Source organism: Nannospalax galili, unplaced genomic scaffold (assembly GCF_000622305.1).
Source record: "Nannospalax galili isolate Female #2095 unplaced genomic scaffold, S.galili_v1.0 scaffold290, whole genome shotgun sequence".
Classification (NCBI taxonomy): domain Eukaryota; kingdom Metazoa; phylum Chordata; class Mammalia; order Rodentia; family Spalacidae; genus Nannospalax; species Nannospalax galili.
In genome coordinates, this window is record NW_008331486.1 from 6,127,428 (window position 1) to 6,142,159 (window position 14,732).

At 45.2% G+C, this 14,732-nt stretch overlaps 1 protein-coding gene across 4 annotated transcripts in view; it reads right to left on the minus strand.

The window, feature by feature from the left end:
- The window catches only part of Nup214 (nucleoporin 214), a 96,079-nt gene that overhangs the window by 20,315 nt on the left and 61,032 nt on the right, over positions 1-14,732 (minus strand). For all 4 annotated transcript variants that reach the window (XM_029560051.1, XM_008825664.3, XM_008825673.3 and 1 more), the window contains 4 exons: positions 12,010-12,100; positions 8,511-8,569; positions 3,349-5,148; positions 986-1,056 (listed from right to left, as the gene is read on the minus strand). In XM_029560051.1, coding sequence (XP_029415911.1) covers positions 986-1,056; positions 3,349-5,148; positions 8,511-8,569; positions 12,010-12,100 — 2,021 coding nt within the window. The remainder of the gene's footprint in view (positions 1-985; positions 1,057-3,348; positions 5,149-8,510; positions 8,570-12,009; positions 12,101-14,732) is intronic.

Sequence of the window (14,732 nt, forward strand, 5' to 3'; positions counted from 1 at the left end):
TTCTGGCTGTCTTCATGCTGAGACATCAGTTGTTGGCCAATTATGGCTCCATAGGCAGTAAGCTGTCTTTTTTCCTCTAGCTGCTTTCATCTTTTGTCTTGGTTGCTCTGTATCTACCCTGAGACTGGTCCTGGAATTGATTACTTCTGATGTGCTCAGTTGAGCAGCTGTTGAATTTTTCACTCTGTGGGTTTTTATCTATGGGGTTTGGAAACTTTTGTCCTGTTTAGAATTTCTCTTCTTTCTATGACTTTAAATGTATTAATAAGTTGTATTTTCTCTTAGGAGGTTTCTTTTTCTTTGGGGGTTCTCTGTCTTTTCCAGCTTTCTATGATACATTCACACACTTTCAGCCTGGGCAACTTAGTGACACCCAGTCTCAAAATAAAAACTAAAAAAGAGGTTGGTAATACAGCTCAATGGCAGCACATGGCAACATGAGCAAGGCCCTAGAGTCACTTCCTAGGTTCAAAAGGAAAAAAAGAAGCCACTAGGTCAACAACTGTAAAGTACGCAGGTGGCTTTCATCTGTGCATTAAAGTTTGTTAGCCTTGGTCTTACAGGACAGGTAGAAAGTTGATGGAACCCAGGCAAGTACTTTCACAAAGTACTGACAAAGATCCCCTGCTGGTGACTCTAATCTAAGGTGGAGACTTCTACATCCTCAAGGCAGTTGAGGAGTGGAACTTAAGAACTGTATATGGCCTGGTGTGGTTGTGCATGCCTTTAGTCCCAATACTTGGGAGGCAGAGGCAGGCAGATCTCTGTGAGTTCAAGGCCAGCCTGGTTTATATAGCAAGTTCCAGACCAGCTGGGGCTACAGGGAGACGGTGTCTCAAAAAGCCAAAAAGCAAAAAAAAGAGAAAAAAACACAAAGAACTGTATATGGCTGTTTGCTGAGCTTGAACACTGGGCACGAACTATGTATATTACATGGGGGAAGCTGGATAGGTACTTCTATAAATAGACAAACATACATGTTTACCTGGCCAAAGACTGCTCCACCAGTACTGGCTGCTTGACCAAACACAGAACCAGTATTACTAGACCCAAAACCTATAAAACACAAAGAAAACAAAGGTTCAACTTGGACAAGTCTTTTCTTTTTTTTTTTTTTTGGTCTGTTTTTGAGACAGGGCTCCCCTGTAGCCTTGGCTGTCCTGGAACTCACTAAGTAGACCAGGCTGGCCTTGAACTCACAGAGATTTGCCTACCTCTGCCTCCCAAATGCTGGAATTAAAGGCAAGCACCACCACACCTGACCCAGGCAAGTCTTTTTAAATCAAACCAAACCAAAACCAAAGCCAGCATTCAGGTATGTACAGATACCATCCGGGGAAAAAGTCATCAAAAGTCTTATTGGTGGTGGCCTTACCCTGTATGCCACAATACTGACGTGCCATTAAAGATGTGCCTATTGGTGCAATAGTGGCATGAATATTACGGGACTAACCAAGTACTTCTGACTAAATCTGAGGCACACTCCACATGAGGGAATTCATTCCTGATACTGTAAACCTGGTCAAAAGCCCAGGTTGGGGAGGTCATGGGCCCTACAGTGGGATCTATTACTGTTTTGCTAAACAGACATGTCAAACTGCCTTCTAAATAGTTAGGTTTATATCCATGGATTAGTGCTGCTCTTAACCTGGGTCAGAGAAGCTTTTTGCAGTGGGCAGTGGTTAGTGCAGAGACTTATAACTAGTCAAAGGGCTGAGACTAAGTGACTGCTGAGTACTCAATCCTAAACAGGACAGCTATATCATCCTGCCTTAAGGACTCAGAGAGCATTGCAGAAGAGGAAGAGGGAAGAATTTAAGAGCTAGAGGATAGGAGGGAGTGCTGTGAAACTCTGGAGATGACAAAGGCAATGTGCTCAGGGACTCACAGAAGCTATGGCTACCTGCACAAGACTGAGGTTGAATATGAACATTCTATCAGGTATGGGGGAGGAACGCATAAGGCCCTCCTCACAGGGGCTTGAGTTGGCTAAGCTGGTTTGCTGAAGCTTAAACAGGAGGTTGTCTTACATCCTGCCTGTAGAACAATGGTGCTCTAGAGACAGAGACAGCACGGAACCTCTTGCTCTCTTTAAGTCTCAGCCTTCTCCTCGCCCATTCTTGGGATCAAGCCATCACATTTTCGTCATCCAAATAGGTCACTTGTTTGGATGGCCTCAGAGCATCAAGTGGGCCTTAGAGTTGTGTTTCTCTTCACCACTGTGTCCTTATAGCTGTTTTTAGTAAGTTTAACACTCACTGGGAAAGGGAAATCCTTTCCTTGTTAATAAATTACAAGCCATTTTAAATAATCATCATCAAAGAAATGAATCAGCAGTTACTTGTAATCTTGCCTACCATAAATCATTGATCTTTGTTTTCCTCTAGCACCTAATTGCTATGGTTTTTCATAAGAAAATCACCAGAAAGCCAAACCTGGAACAGATCTTTGCCATGTCTACCGATAACTCTTACAAGTAAAAGCAACTGCTAAAACTGGACGCATAATAGTGAAGCACTGTTTATTTCTTTCAGAAATAGTAAATTTTAAGTTGCTGCATTTATTTTAAACTAGCGAATGGCAGTATCCCCCTTCCCATAAGAAGACCGCATCAGAAGAAATAAGAGATATCCACACAGTAGGGAACTACAGCGAAGATGGGGATGCTCCGACTCCACCACCAGTACTACCTGACGTAAGGTCAGCCTGCTTGAGGTTTGACGGTTTTAAGGCCTCTGAAGCACTTTCCAAACTTAAAATTTCATAGGAGTTTAAGTTACTTGCTATGACCTTGTATTAAAAAGGTGTATTGTTTTTAACCTGTGAACCTGGAGAGCAGAGCTTGCTGAAAAGCAAGGCTGGAGTGATGCTGAGCCATGGTAGGTGCACCCACCCAATCAGAACGTGCCAAGACCACATGTGCATCAAGTTCCTTTCTTGATTTTTTTTTTTTTTTTCTCTGTTTTGAGAGAAGATCTTACTATGTTTCCCTGGCTGGCTTGGAACTTGCTGTGTAGACCAGGCTGGACTTGATCCCACAGAGATCTGTCGGCCTTGGTCTCCCAAGCGCTAGAGTTAAAGGTTTGTACCACCACATTTGGCACCCTTTTTTATTTTTCTTTGCTCTTTGTGTTTTTGAGACAGGGCCTTATATAGCTCAGGATGGCTTTGAACTTACTATGTAACCAACACTGAACTTGAACTGCTACCTCTACCTCCCATGTTCTGGGATTGCATGTATGTACCACTAAGCCCAGCTCTTTTTCTTTCAGAAACAATGCAGGCTTGTTGCAAATGTTTTAAATAGTACAGAAGAGAACAAAGTCAAAATGTTCTACAAATTCTTACCTGAAGCTTGAGAAAAGCTAAACCCTGAGGGTGCTGCTGTGGAGGTGGTAGTTGAGGTGCTACCAAACACAGAACCTCCCTGCCCAAAGCTAGGGCTTTGACCAAAAGCAGGAGGGTTGGTTTGGCCAAATAGCGTCCCTCCTGTGTTGGTAGAGGCCTGTCCAAATGAGAAGGAACCAGGGCTGCTGGCACTTGAGGCGGCTCCAAAGACATTCCCACTGGTGGATGTGGAGGTGGAGGAGACGGGCTGGCCAAAAGCAGGCACAGAGCTGAACCCGGGCTGACTGAAGGAGAAGCTACTTGCAGGGCTACTTGTCGCCTGCCCGAAGGCTGGGGCCTGCCCAAACGTCTGTCCAAAGACTCCAGAGGCTGATGCTCCAAACGCAGGGCTGCCAAAGCCTGAGCTGGTGGCCTGTGGCGTGGCAGTGGCTGTACTGGTTACGCTGCCGGTCTGCTGCCCAAACAGACTTGGCGTAGTGCTGGCTGCCACCTGCCCAAATATGGGGGTGGCAGAGGGGGCAGTGGCTGTGTTACTGGAGAGCTGGCTGAATGCTGAGCTAGAACTAGCAGCGGGTGGCTGCGGAAAGACTGAGGAGCCAGAAGTGGCAGTCCCAAACACTGCTGTCTCCGTGGTGGGGCTTGGGGCACTGCTGGAAACAGTGCTGGAGGTGGCGGGGGTGCCTGAGGCTTCGATGGCTGCCGAGCCTGCTCCGGGGAGAGTAGCTGCAGCAGCAGTCTGCCCTGGCCCCAAGAAGGTGGAAGCAGGAGATGCTGCCTCTGTCTTGCCGTCAGGGTCCCTGGGGGCTACCGGAGTGGCCTCTGCAGGTGCCACAAGATTGGCCGTTGATGTGGCTGTGCTGGGGCTGCTGTCTGCTGTCTGCACAAGAATGGGTTCTTTCTTGACAGGGTCAGGAGTTTGTAAAGGAGCCTGGGAAGGCTGGGCTGACTGTGGCTGTCCTGGAAGTGAAGCTGCTGATGCCGAGACCTCACTGTGGCCTGACTTCTCAGGCCCAGCTGACAGTGCGGCCTCCTCGGTGCTCTTACCAGAGGATATGGGCGGGGAAGGAGCTGAGGTTGAACTAAGGAGGCCACCAAATGATAAGGTGGGAAAAGATGCTGAAAGGGAAGGGGCAACTGAGGTTGGTGGGGGGGCAGCTGGCACTGTACTAGTAGTTTGTTGGTTTCCAAACGAGAAACTAGCTTTGCTACCAGTCAGAGACGTCCCGCCAAAACTGATCACCCCAGAAGGCCCTGGACTTTGCAGACTGCCAAAGACCCCCACGAAGGAACTGCTCGTGTTTGTGCTGGCAGCTGTGACTGGCGCAGCTGGGGTAGCACTCACAGGGGGTTCCACAGGCTTCCCTAACACTGGGGCACTAGAAAAGTTGAATCCTGAGGGTGTGCCTGAGGGTTTGGGCAGCTGGGCGCTGGCTAGGCTTGTGGACGAAGTCTTACTGACTGGCTTTGAGGAGTCCTCCGTTTGGCCAACACGAAGTCCCGAGAAGCTTCCTAGTGTCTCTCCAGTCAGAGAACTTGGGAACAGCAGCTCTCCCAACTTGGACGATGAACTTTCCAATTTGCTAGAGGCAGTGGACAGAGCAATTCCAGAAGACACTGCAGGTCGGCTGCTGGAGGGAGCAGAATCTCCCGGAGAGGCAATGGTGGTTACAGAGGTGCTGGATGTAGATGTGGCTCCTGTGGGAGGGGAGTTTCCAGGAACGGTCTCACAAAAAGGTTTGCCTCCCCCGCCAAATGAGAATGCGTCAAGCTGGTTTGACTCTTTAGTGGGGGGTGTTGGCCCTAGCAAGGAAAAGAAATTAAGAAAAGGGTTGGATGTGGCAAAACACAACTTACTATGTTTCCACTGACTGCATTTCTAAGTCAGTCTCTGGTCTCTTCACCAGGGACAATGGGCTCTAACAACAGGGTCCTTTAGGAAGAACAGTATGAATGGGCTCCATAGGAACAACAGCTCTGCCTGAGTCAGCTCTCAGGTGGAAAGGAGTAAGTATTCTTTTCATAACCATGAAATCACAACGAACACAAAACATCCAGAATATATAAACGAATCGGTTATCCTTGAGCAAAGTGGAAAAGGCATCCTTGCTACTTTTTTAATACACCCAGCAGTGCCGAAGGCCGACCTCCCTCCCAGCTGGGGTGCCACACTAGCCTAAAATGTCTTGAGAGGCCAGGATTGGATTCAGATTGGAAGCACTTCAATTTTAAGAGCATACAGTGTCAATCCATAATCCCTTTTATTACAATTAGGAGCTATTTACTAGGGTTCTGCTGAGTAAGCTATTTTATCACTGGTGTTGAATTATTTACAGTTTTTGGATTATTATCTACCATAGTATTAAGAGTTTATAAAGAATTACTACTATCACATCTTATCCCCATTTCCTTATAGATTTTGTTCCTCTCCAAACTTTGTATTTCTGAGTTGATTTTTACTCCAGAAAGTGAGAGTAGGTGGGGCTGGGGAGATAGTTCAGTGGGTAAAGCACTTGCCACCCAAGCATTAAGACCTGAGTATGGAACCCCAGAGCCACATAAAGCAAGAAGCAAAAGTGCACACCCCAGTTCTCCTACAGCAAGATGGGAGCTGTGGACAGGAGAGTCCCTGGAAGCTCCCAGGTGACCTAGCCTGGCATGGGCAATGGCCAATGAGAAACTTCACCTCAAACAAGGTGGAAGGTGACACCTGGGATTGTCCTATGACCCCCACAGGTGTGCTGCCTGCACTTACATACATGAACACACACACACACACACACACACTCTCACGAAAAAGTAGAAAGTGAGAGTTGGGAGAAGGTGACAATGTAGACAAAGTTGGAAAGTGTTAGGGCCATACCAGACCAGAGTTAAGGTGTCTGCTGGTCCCCCCTGGATGTTAGGAGCCTCTTCACACTGGAAAACTATAGCACTTGAGTGGCCACATAGAAAGCACTAAAAGACTTGTTGCTGGGCATGGTGGCATGACTGTAGTCCCAGTTACTTAGAGGAGGCAGGAAAGATCATTTGCGTCCAGGAGTTTAAGACCTGACTGGGCAACAATGAGAGACATGTCTCCCTGCCCCCCGCCCCCAAAAAAAAGGGCCCCCGAGTTCAGTCCCCTAGCACAAAAACAGATTTGTTGAGGGACTGGAAAGTCTTCCAGAGGACCTGAGTTTAGTTCCCAGCACTCACATGGTGGTTAACAACTGTCCATAACCCCAGTTCCAGGGGATCCTCTGCAGGTTTTCACACATGGGTGCACTTACATACATACAGGCAAAACACTCATACACATTAAAAAAAAAAAATGGTTGTGCAAAAAGGACAAGGAAACCCAAGAGATGATCTCTGTGTTATTTTATCACATGGATAGGCCAGAAATACCTTAGGTGTTGGATAGACAGAAGAGCAAACGAAGCATGGCAACGCTGGGACTAACTAGGAAGCCACTGCAGTGACTCTGCTGACAGGAACTGAACCGAGGGTCTTGTCTGTGCTGGGCAAGCGCTCCAGCACTGTGTTATATCCCCCAGTCCTCTTTTTCTTATTTTGAGACAGGGCCTGGCACTAAGTTGCCTAGGCTGGCCCTGAATTCACTCGGTAGTCTAGATAGGCTTTGAAATTGTGATCCTCCTAGCTCAGCCTCCTGAGTAGTTGGGATTACAAGCCTGTATCATCAGATGCTGTAAAAGTGACATTTATACAAGATTTTCTGTATTGGAAAATTTACACAAGACATTAGGTTAAATGAAAAATAGAAGACAAAACTCACAAACGGAAGAGAAGAGGCTGGCAATTACTGCAGAGGGGCAGTGTGGCTCAACTATATACTTTAAAAAATTTTTTATTATTTTTATTTTATGTGTATGAGTGTATTGCCTGAATGTATGTGAGTGCACCCGTGTCATGCAATGCCACGGAGGTCAGAAGAAAGCTTCGGATTCCCCTGGAACTAGAGTTAAGGACAGTTCATAGCTGCCATGTGGGTGCTGAGAATTGAACCCGGGTCCTCTGCAAGAGCAGTCAGTGCCCTTAACTGCTGAGCTATCGCTCCAGCCCATCAACTCCTATATACTTTTTATATTTCATAACTTCCTTAGTGAGAAAACTTCACTCTTGTATTAAAACACAGTAGGTGATAGATCTGTAACATGCATATAAACCAGTGTGTTTGCTGATATGTTATCAAGGAAAAAGACCAAGTTTGGTCCCCTCCTCCCCAACACACCCCTTTCTCTGAGACCAAGTCTCACTATGTAGCCTTTGCTGGCCTGGAATTTACTATGTAGACCAGGCTGGCTTCAAACTCATAAAGATCCACCTGCCTCTGACTCCTGAGTCCTGGATAAAAGGCATAGTGCTCTGTCTTGTCTATCTTATTTAGAGAATCACTCAATTTGGTTACGCAAAAAAAAAAAAAAAAAAAAAAGATGGAAACAGATTTTTTTTTTGTTTTTTTGAAGCAGGGTCTCCCTGTAGCCCCCACCTATCCTGGAACTCACTATGTAGACCAGGCTGGCCTTGAACTCACAGAGATCCACCTGCCTCTGCCTCCCAAGTGCTGGGACTACAGGTGTGCACCATCACGCCTGGCTGGAAACAGATTTTAATCTGCATGTTTACACTCAAATGTTAGAGCAGCTTCAACTTCCCAGAGGCAAGTCCTTTCCCTGTTCTTTATGCAAACAGTCTGATCTTCTCATCAGATTCTTTTTAAATTACATTTAAAATTTTATTTATTTTGTGTTTGTGTGCACACGTGTGTCACGGTGCACATGGAGGTCAGGGACAACCTTCAGGAACCACGTTCTTCTACTATGTGGGTCCTGGGATCAAATTCAGGTGGTCAGGCTTGTAAGCAGGAGCCTTTACCTGTTGAACCTTCTTGCCAGCACCATATCAAGTTCCTGACTGAACATCTTGTGGTTACTCAGGAGCTACAACCTGAACACAGGGCTTCCCTTGGGCTAGGCAAATGCTCTACCACGGAGCTATTCCTCAGGCCTTGAGCATTTTTCTAATGTCCGTTATCACTACGAACCTTACTGCAGAAACTGTGAACAAGACCCAGGAAGAGTTAAATGTCAACAGACGGCACAAAGACAACCTGTACTTATGGAGGGGAAGCATAAAGAATGCACGCAACCTGGAGACCGTACCTGGTGCAGCAGTGAAATTAGAAGATGGTGTTGTGATTATCCCAAAATTAAAGCCAGTCCTGGTGAGTAGAAAAAGAGAAGTTAAAAAGGAACAAACCTAATGTATACCACCCTTCTAATAGTCCATTTTACAATCTGCAGTCTGCCCTGGGAGAATTTCCATCTAGTAATAAGCAACAGCAGAGTCAAAGTACTCAATTCAAAGGCAGTTCCATTCCAACACCTCCAAGCAGGGACAGGCACTTTGGACAGGAGGCAAGGAGTCGTAGCTGAGGAGGCCTTGGATGGTGGCTGGGCTTCCCACATGAAGTATAGGTGCACATTTATGTTAAGTAAAGTTACAGTAGTAGAATCACAATAGGAACGTGCCTGGGAACAGACGGCACAGATGCGTGCCTAGTGCAGCAGTGGAAGACAAGTCTGACAAGAGGGCAGCAGCAGATCAGGGAGAGCCTCTGAGAGGCCATCTCAAGGCCAAGCAGAGTCAGGAGCTGCTACCTAGAGTGCCACAGAGGACGCTGTCTCTGCCACTGTGAAAGATGCGGCACAAATATGAACCAGAACAATTACACACTGTGATAAGAGTACACTTTTAAACTAGATAGCTTCAAGACATGAGGGACTAAGCATGTCAAATCTAGTCAATAATGCCAGGATCCAGACTGTATTACCTACTACTGGCTTCCTCAACTGGATATGCCAGTTATTTTTTAATTATACTAAAAAACAAAACCTTTTGTTTAATGGCAGGCCTCAATCTTGGAGGAGAAATTTTATCTATAGAGCTAAGACATTGGTTCACCGACCCAAATCTTTATAGCTTAATTTAAAAATTGGAAAAGAATTATCATTTAACAGACGTGACAATTAATTTGTGAAGGATCCAGTAATCTTTGGCCTTGACCTACTCTTTAAAATTCGCTCCTAATTACCCTTGGGAAGTACAGATATCATGATTTCTTTTGGGTCTTCTTGAGGCAGGGTCTCCCTATAGCCCTGGCTGGGCTGAAACTCACTATGTAGACCAGGTTGGCTTTGAACTTACAGACATCTGCCTGCTGCTGCCTCCCAAGTGCTGAGATTAAAGGTGTGCGACACCACCCCTGGCCTAGATGTCATTTCTATTTTTTTTGGTTTTTTTTTTTTGGTCTTTTCGAGACAGGGTCTCCCTGTAGCCCCAGCTGTCCTGGATTCACTATGGAGACCAGGCTGGCCTCGAACCCACAGAGATCTGCCTGCCTCTGCCTCCTGAGTGCTAGGATTAAAGGCGTGTGCCACCATGTCTGGCCTCTTTTTTTAAAAAAACATTAAAAAATTTTTATTTATTTTTTATTTTATGTGTATGCATGTATTGCCTGCATATAGGTAAGTGCACCCGTGTCATGCAATGCCCGTGGAGAACAGAGGAGGCTGTTGGATCCCCTGGAACCGGAGTTATGGACAGTTGTTAGTTGCCATGTGGGTGCTGGGATTCGAACCCAGGTCTTCTGCAAGAACAACCAGTGTTCTTAACCACTGAGCCATCTCTCCAGCCCTGATGTCATGATTTCTAAAAATGCATGTATAATTCTCTTCCTGCAACTTCATCCAGTGCCCTCTTCTCACGCTAGGCTGTAGGGTATTCAAGTAGCACATTCACATCAAAGGAAAGGGAGTTTGGGAGTGAGTCCAGTTGAAACAGCAGCAACTGAAAGTGCACAAGAAGCTTCTATCAGAAACACACAACTTTTGGAAGAAACAAGCCTATGGGCACGTTTGACTTCATTGGTAATTTGACCCCACTGGAGCAGGAAGGGACAGCTTTCACAGCTTGCTTGGCTTCTAACATGACACCCAGAGAACGGGCATTCTCAAGCCACAGTGAATAAAGGTTTGCCTTCTGGTGAGGTTTAGAAGTCTTTTGTTTTGAGACATCTCCCTGCATCCCCAGCTGGCCTGGAACTTACTATATAGACCAGGCTAGCCTTGAACTCACAGAGATCCACCTGCCTCTGCCTCCCGAGTGCTGGGATTAAAGGCATGCGCCACCACACCCGGTTCATCAGTTTCTTTTTCTTTTTTCTTTATTATTTTTATTTTATGTTTATGCATGTATTGCATCCATGTAGGTAAGTGCACCCATGTTGTGCAATGCCCAAGGAGGACAGAAGAGGCTGTCAGATCCCCTAGAACTGGAGTTATGGACATGGCATGTGGTGCTGGGATTCAAACCCAAGTCTTCTGCATTAACAGCCAGTGTTCTTAACTGCTGAGCCTTGCTCCAGCCCCTCATCATTGTTTGTTAAAAACAGATCTCTGCCTGCTGGGCATGGTGCTGTAGCCTATAATCACAGCACTCAGGAAGCAGAGGATGGAGGATCAGGAGTTTAAAATCATCCTTGGCTACATAGCAAGTTTGAGGCCAGCCTGAACTTCATGAGTTTGTTTAAAAAAACTCAAAAGACACCTCCCCACACAAATCTATTTACAAACCAGAATTTTAAACTGGATACTGTCTTTCATTGTATTCTATGCAGCTTAGTGTAGCCCACAAAGTATAGTACATACCGTTCCAATGTCATGTCCATCAACCATTAAATGGTGTTAGATGAAAACACCAAATGACCTATAGAATTGAACAAACATTCACGCCAAAAGAAATTGAGGCTTAGGCTTAAAAACAAAACAATTGCTGGGTGTGGTGACATACACCTTTAACCCCAACACTTGGGAGGCCAAGGGAGGCAGATCTCTGTGAATTCTAGGCCAGCCTGGTCCACACAGAGAGTTCCAGGTCAGCCAGGGCTATAAAATGAGATCCTGGATTGAAAAAAGAAAGGAAGAAAAAGGCTGGAAAGACAGCTCAGCGGTTATGAGCACTGGGTGCTGCTGCAGAGGACCTGAGTCTGTTTCCCAACACCCACACAGCAGCTAACAACTGTCATAACTCCATTTCCAGGGAACCCGATGCTTTCTTCTGACCTCCACGGGCATTGCATGACATGGGTGCGCTTACATACATGTAGTCAATACACTCATACACCTAAAATAAAAATAATAAAAACAAACAAGGGGCTGGAGAGATGGCTCAGCAGTTACAGCAGTTAAGAACACTTGCTGTTTGTTTTTCCAGAGTACCTGGGTTCAATTCCCAGCCACCCACATGGCAGTTAACTGTAACTTCAGTTTTAGGAAATCCACTCTCTTCTGGCCTCTGCAGGCATTGCCTACACATGATGCATTTATATACACACAGGCAAAACACTTATACACATGAAATAAAAATATTAAAAAACAAAACCCAAACAAAAAAATCCCCCAAACATGTATTAGTACATGTAATAAATTTGAACTGCAAAGGGAAAATAGACTTGTATTAGAACATTCAACTGCTGCTATTGTTTGTAGACACATTACTGAAGTGGTAAGAGCTTAGGGTGGTAAGAGCTGAGGACTGCAAGGTCTGGAGAGGGTATCTAGAAGGCTAGCAATTTACCACAAAACCAAGCTCATCACTAACCCTGATGGAGCAAATGAGAAGGGCTTGCCGTGCTGGCCCACTGCAGAAGGTGTTGAGGTCACAGTTGCTTCTGTCTTGGCTGTTCCTGGACCTGAAATTATGGAGAAAATAAGGGCATTTCAAGTCAGTTAGGAGCACTGGTCTGGTCTGTAATTCTCTGAAGCACAGGTTGTATGCTGCTGTGCAAAGTCACAGTTTCAGCTTCTGGAACCTCCCATGTGTCCAATGAGCAGCCATGAGCCCAGGGGAGCTGGTGTGTGCCCAACTGGTGCTCAAGGTCAAGTTTTGCTCTTTGGCTCTATCAGTGCTGATGCCAAACTAAATGGCACACTCCTTTCCAGAGAAAAGCAAAGTAACTACAGTGCAGCTGGTATTCAGAGTTAATAAGGAGGCTATTCCTCTAGATTTTAAGAGATTTGCAAAATACTTTTAATGTAATATAGCTTTATTTAAGATTAATTTATTGTGGAGGGGACAATCTAAAGACAAGCAGGTTAATATGCTAAGCCTCTCTGAGAAGTGGCTTAAGGACTGACTCGTTACACTACGCTGATTTACCCACATGGGTCTGCATTTTCTATAGGGTTTTTAATTTAGCAAATTCCATTTTTCTTTTCTCAAGTTTCAGAGGTGCTTGTCATATAGGTAAGTGTAGACACCAAGTGAAGTGACCATCATGTCTACGTTCAACTTCACTCTCACTACTAACAACCTGGTGCAAAACCTTCAATCTTTTTCTGTCATTCTATTTTAAAAGAGAGAAAGGGAACAGGAACTGTATTTTAAAAATCAAAATCAAACCAAATCAAACAGAAGGAATAAACTATGGGGCAGATACTAGGAAAAAACCCATAAAACTATGGAAATGCAATGCAATGCATTCTGAATTGCCAGTGGAGCACTAACACGCTGACATGTAAGGAGGCCTACACAATACAGCCATTAAAATGACGAGGGGAACCCACCAGGCCTGGAAGGATGAACAGCAGTCACTGTAATGGGGTGGAAGGCTGTGGAAACAGGTTACAAAAGCAACACATCCGGGATATGCCTATTCTTGTTTAAAAACAATGAAGTGGACCGGCAAGATGGCTGACAGGTCAAGGTACTTGCTGTCAAACCTCACAACCTCAGTTCTACCCCGGGACCCATATGGTGGAAGGGGAATGACTTCTCAAGTTGTCCTCTGACCACATGCTCACTATGGCACACATGATCCCTCCCACTAAATCAATACAACAACCACAAAGTCAGTTCAAGAGATACTGAGGGCTACCTTTGGAATGCAAGCTCATGGAGCAACTTTTGCTTTCTACACTAGGTATTTCAACAACATTTTGTTTATATCTAACAGTTTCGTGATCAGCAAAACCATAAAAGTTCCTCTACTGTTAACCAGAATTATTCTATGGAGGTTTCAGAAATACTAAAGCAACAACAACATAAGAAAGCCAGGTGTTATAGTCCATGCTTATAATCTGGGCACTTAGGGAGCTGAGGCAGGAGGACTACTACAATTTCAAGGCAAGGATAGCCTGGGCTATATAGTGAGTTCCTGACTAGCTTGAGCTAACCTGTGAGAGGAGGAGGGAGAGAGAAAGAGAGAGACACACACACAGAGACAGAGACAGAGAGACAGAGACAGAGTCAGAGAGACAGAGAAAGACAGAGAGAGGGAAGAAAGCCTTTTTGCAAACTCAAATAGGGTTTTTCAGAGATGTTTCCAGCCTAGAAGAAGAAAGTTCTTTTCTAAACCTTGACTTTCAGCGAGTGAAAACAGCAGTAAAAGATGAAGACATTTCACTGTCATCACTAAGTGCTGGATCAAGTTTAAGACAGGCACGAAGCAAAGGCCCTTAGGTTCCTCAATTCTTAGCTTTAAGAGTAACAGAGAGCTCTTCAATGAAGTCCTTAAAAGAAGCTAAAATGTATCATGTTTTGTAAATTTTTTGAAAATATTAGCAAGAAACATTTATTCCAACCCTGAAGTCTTTGACAAGTTTACTGAATCTGCCCTTTTCATACCCAGCTTTCTCCCAGCCAGAGAGTACGACCACCTCTCCCCCACACAGAAAGTGTGGCTCCACAACTGTAATGCAGTACTTCCATTCAATAATGCAACTTTGGCTTTACATAATAGAAGTTTTGAGTGAAAGGAACGTTTTTTAGGTTTCTGACCGGAAGCTTTAATGACAGAGAAAGATCAAGTGACTTGTGGATGGTATAAAAATGGCTAGGTGATGTGTAAGGCTCAGTCTCTAACAGAATTTGCCTGAAGAATGGCTTGACAATTTGAATCAAAATAAAAGCTAGAGTGCAGAGTGTGGTAAAAATGCAGGACTGCAGGGGCTGGAGAGATGGCCCAGCGGTTAAGAGCACTGGCTGCTCTTGTAAGGGACCCAGGTTTGGTTCCCAGCACCAACATGGTGGCTCACAACCATCTGTAATTCCAGTTCCAGGGCATCTGGTGCCCTCTTTTGGAGTCCAAGGGTATCAGGCATACATGCGGTATATATACATACAGGTAAAACACTCAATACACATAAAATAAAAATAAATAACTCTTGCCAGGCGTGGTGGCACACACGTTTAATCCCAGCACTCGGGAGGCAGAGGCAGGTGGATCTCTGTGAGTTCGAGGCCAGCCTGGTCTGTATAGTGAGTTCCAGGACAGCTGGGGCTACAGGGAGACACTGTCTCAAAAAGACCAAAAAAAAAGTAAC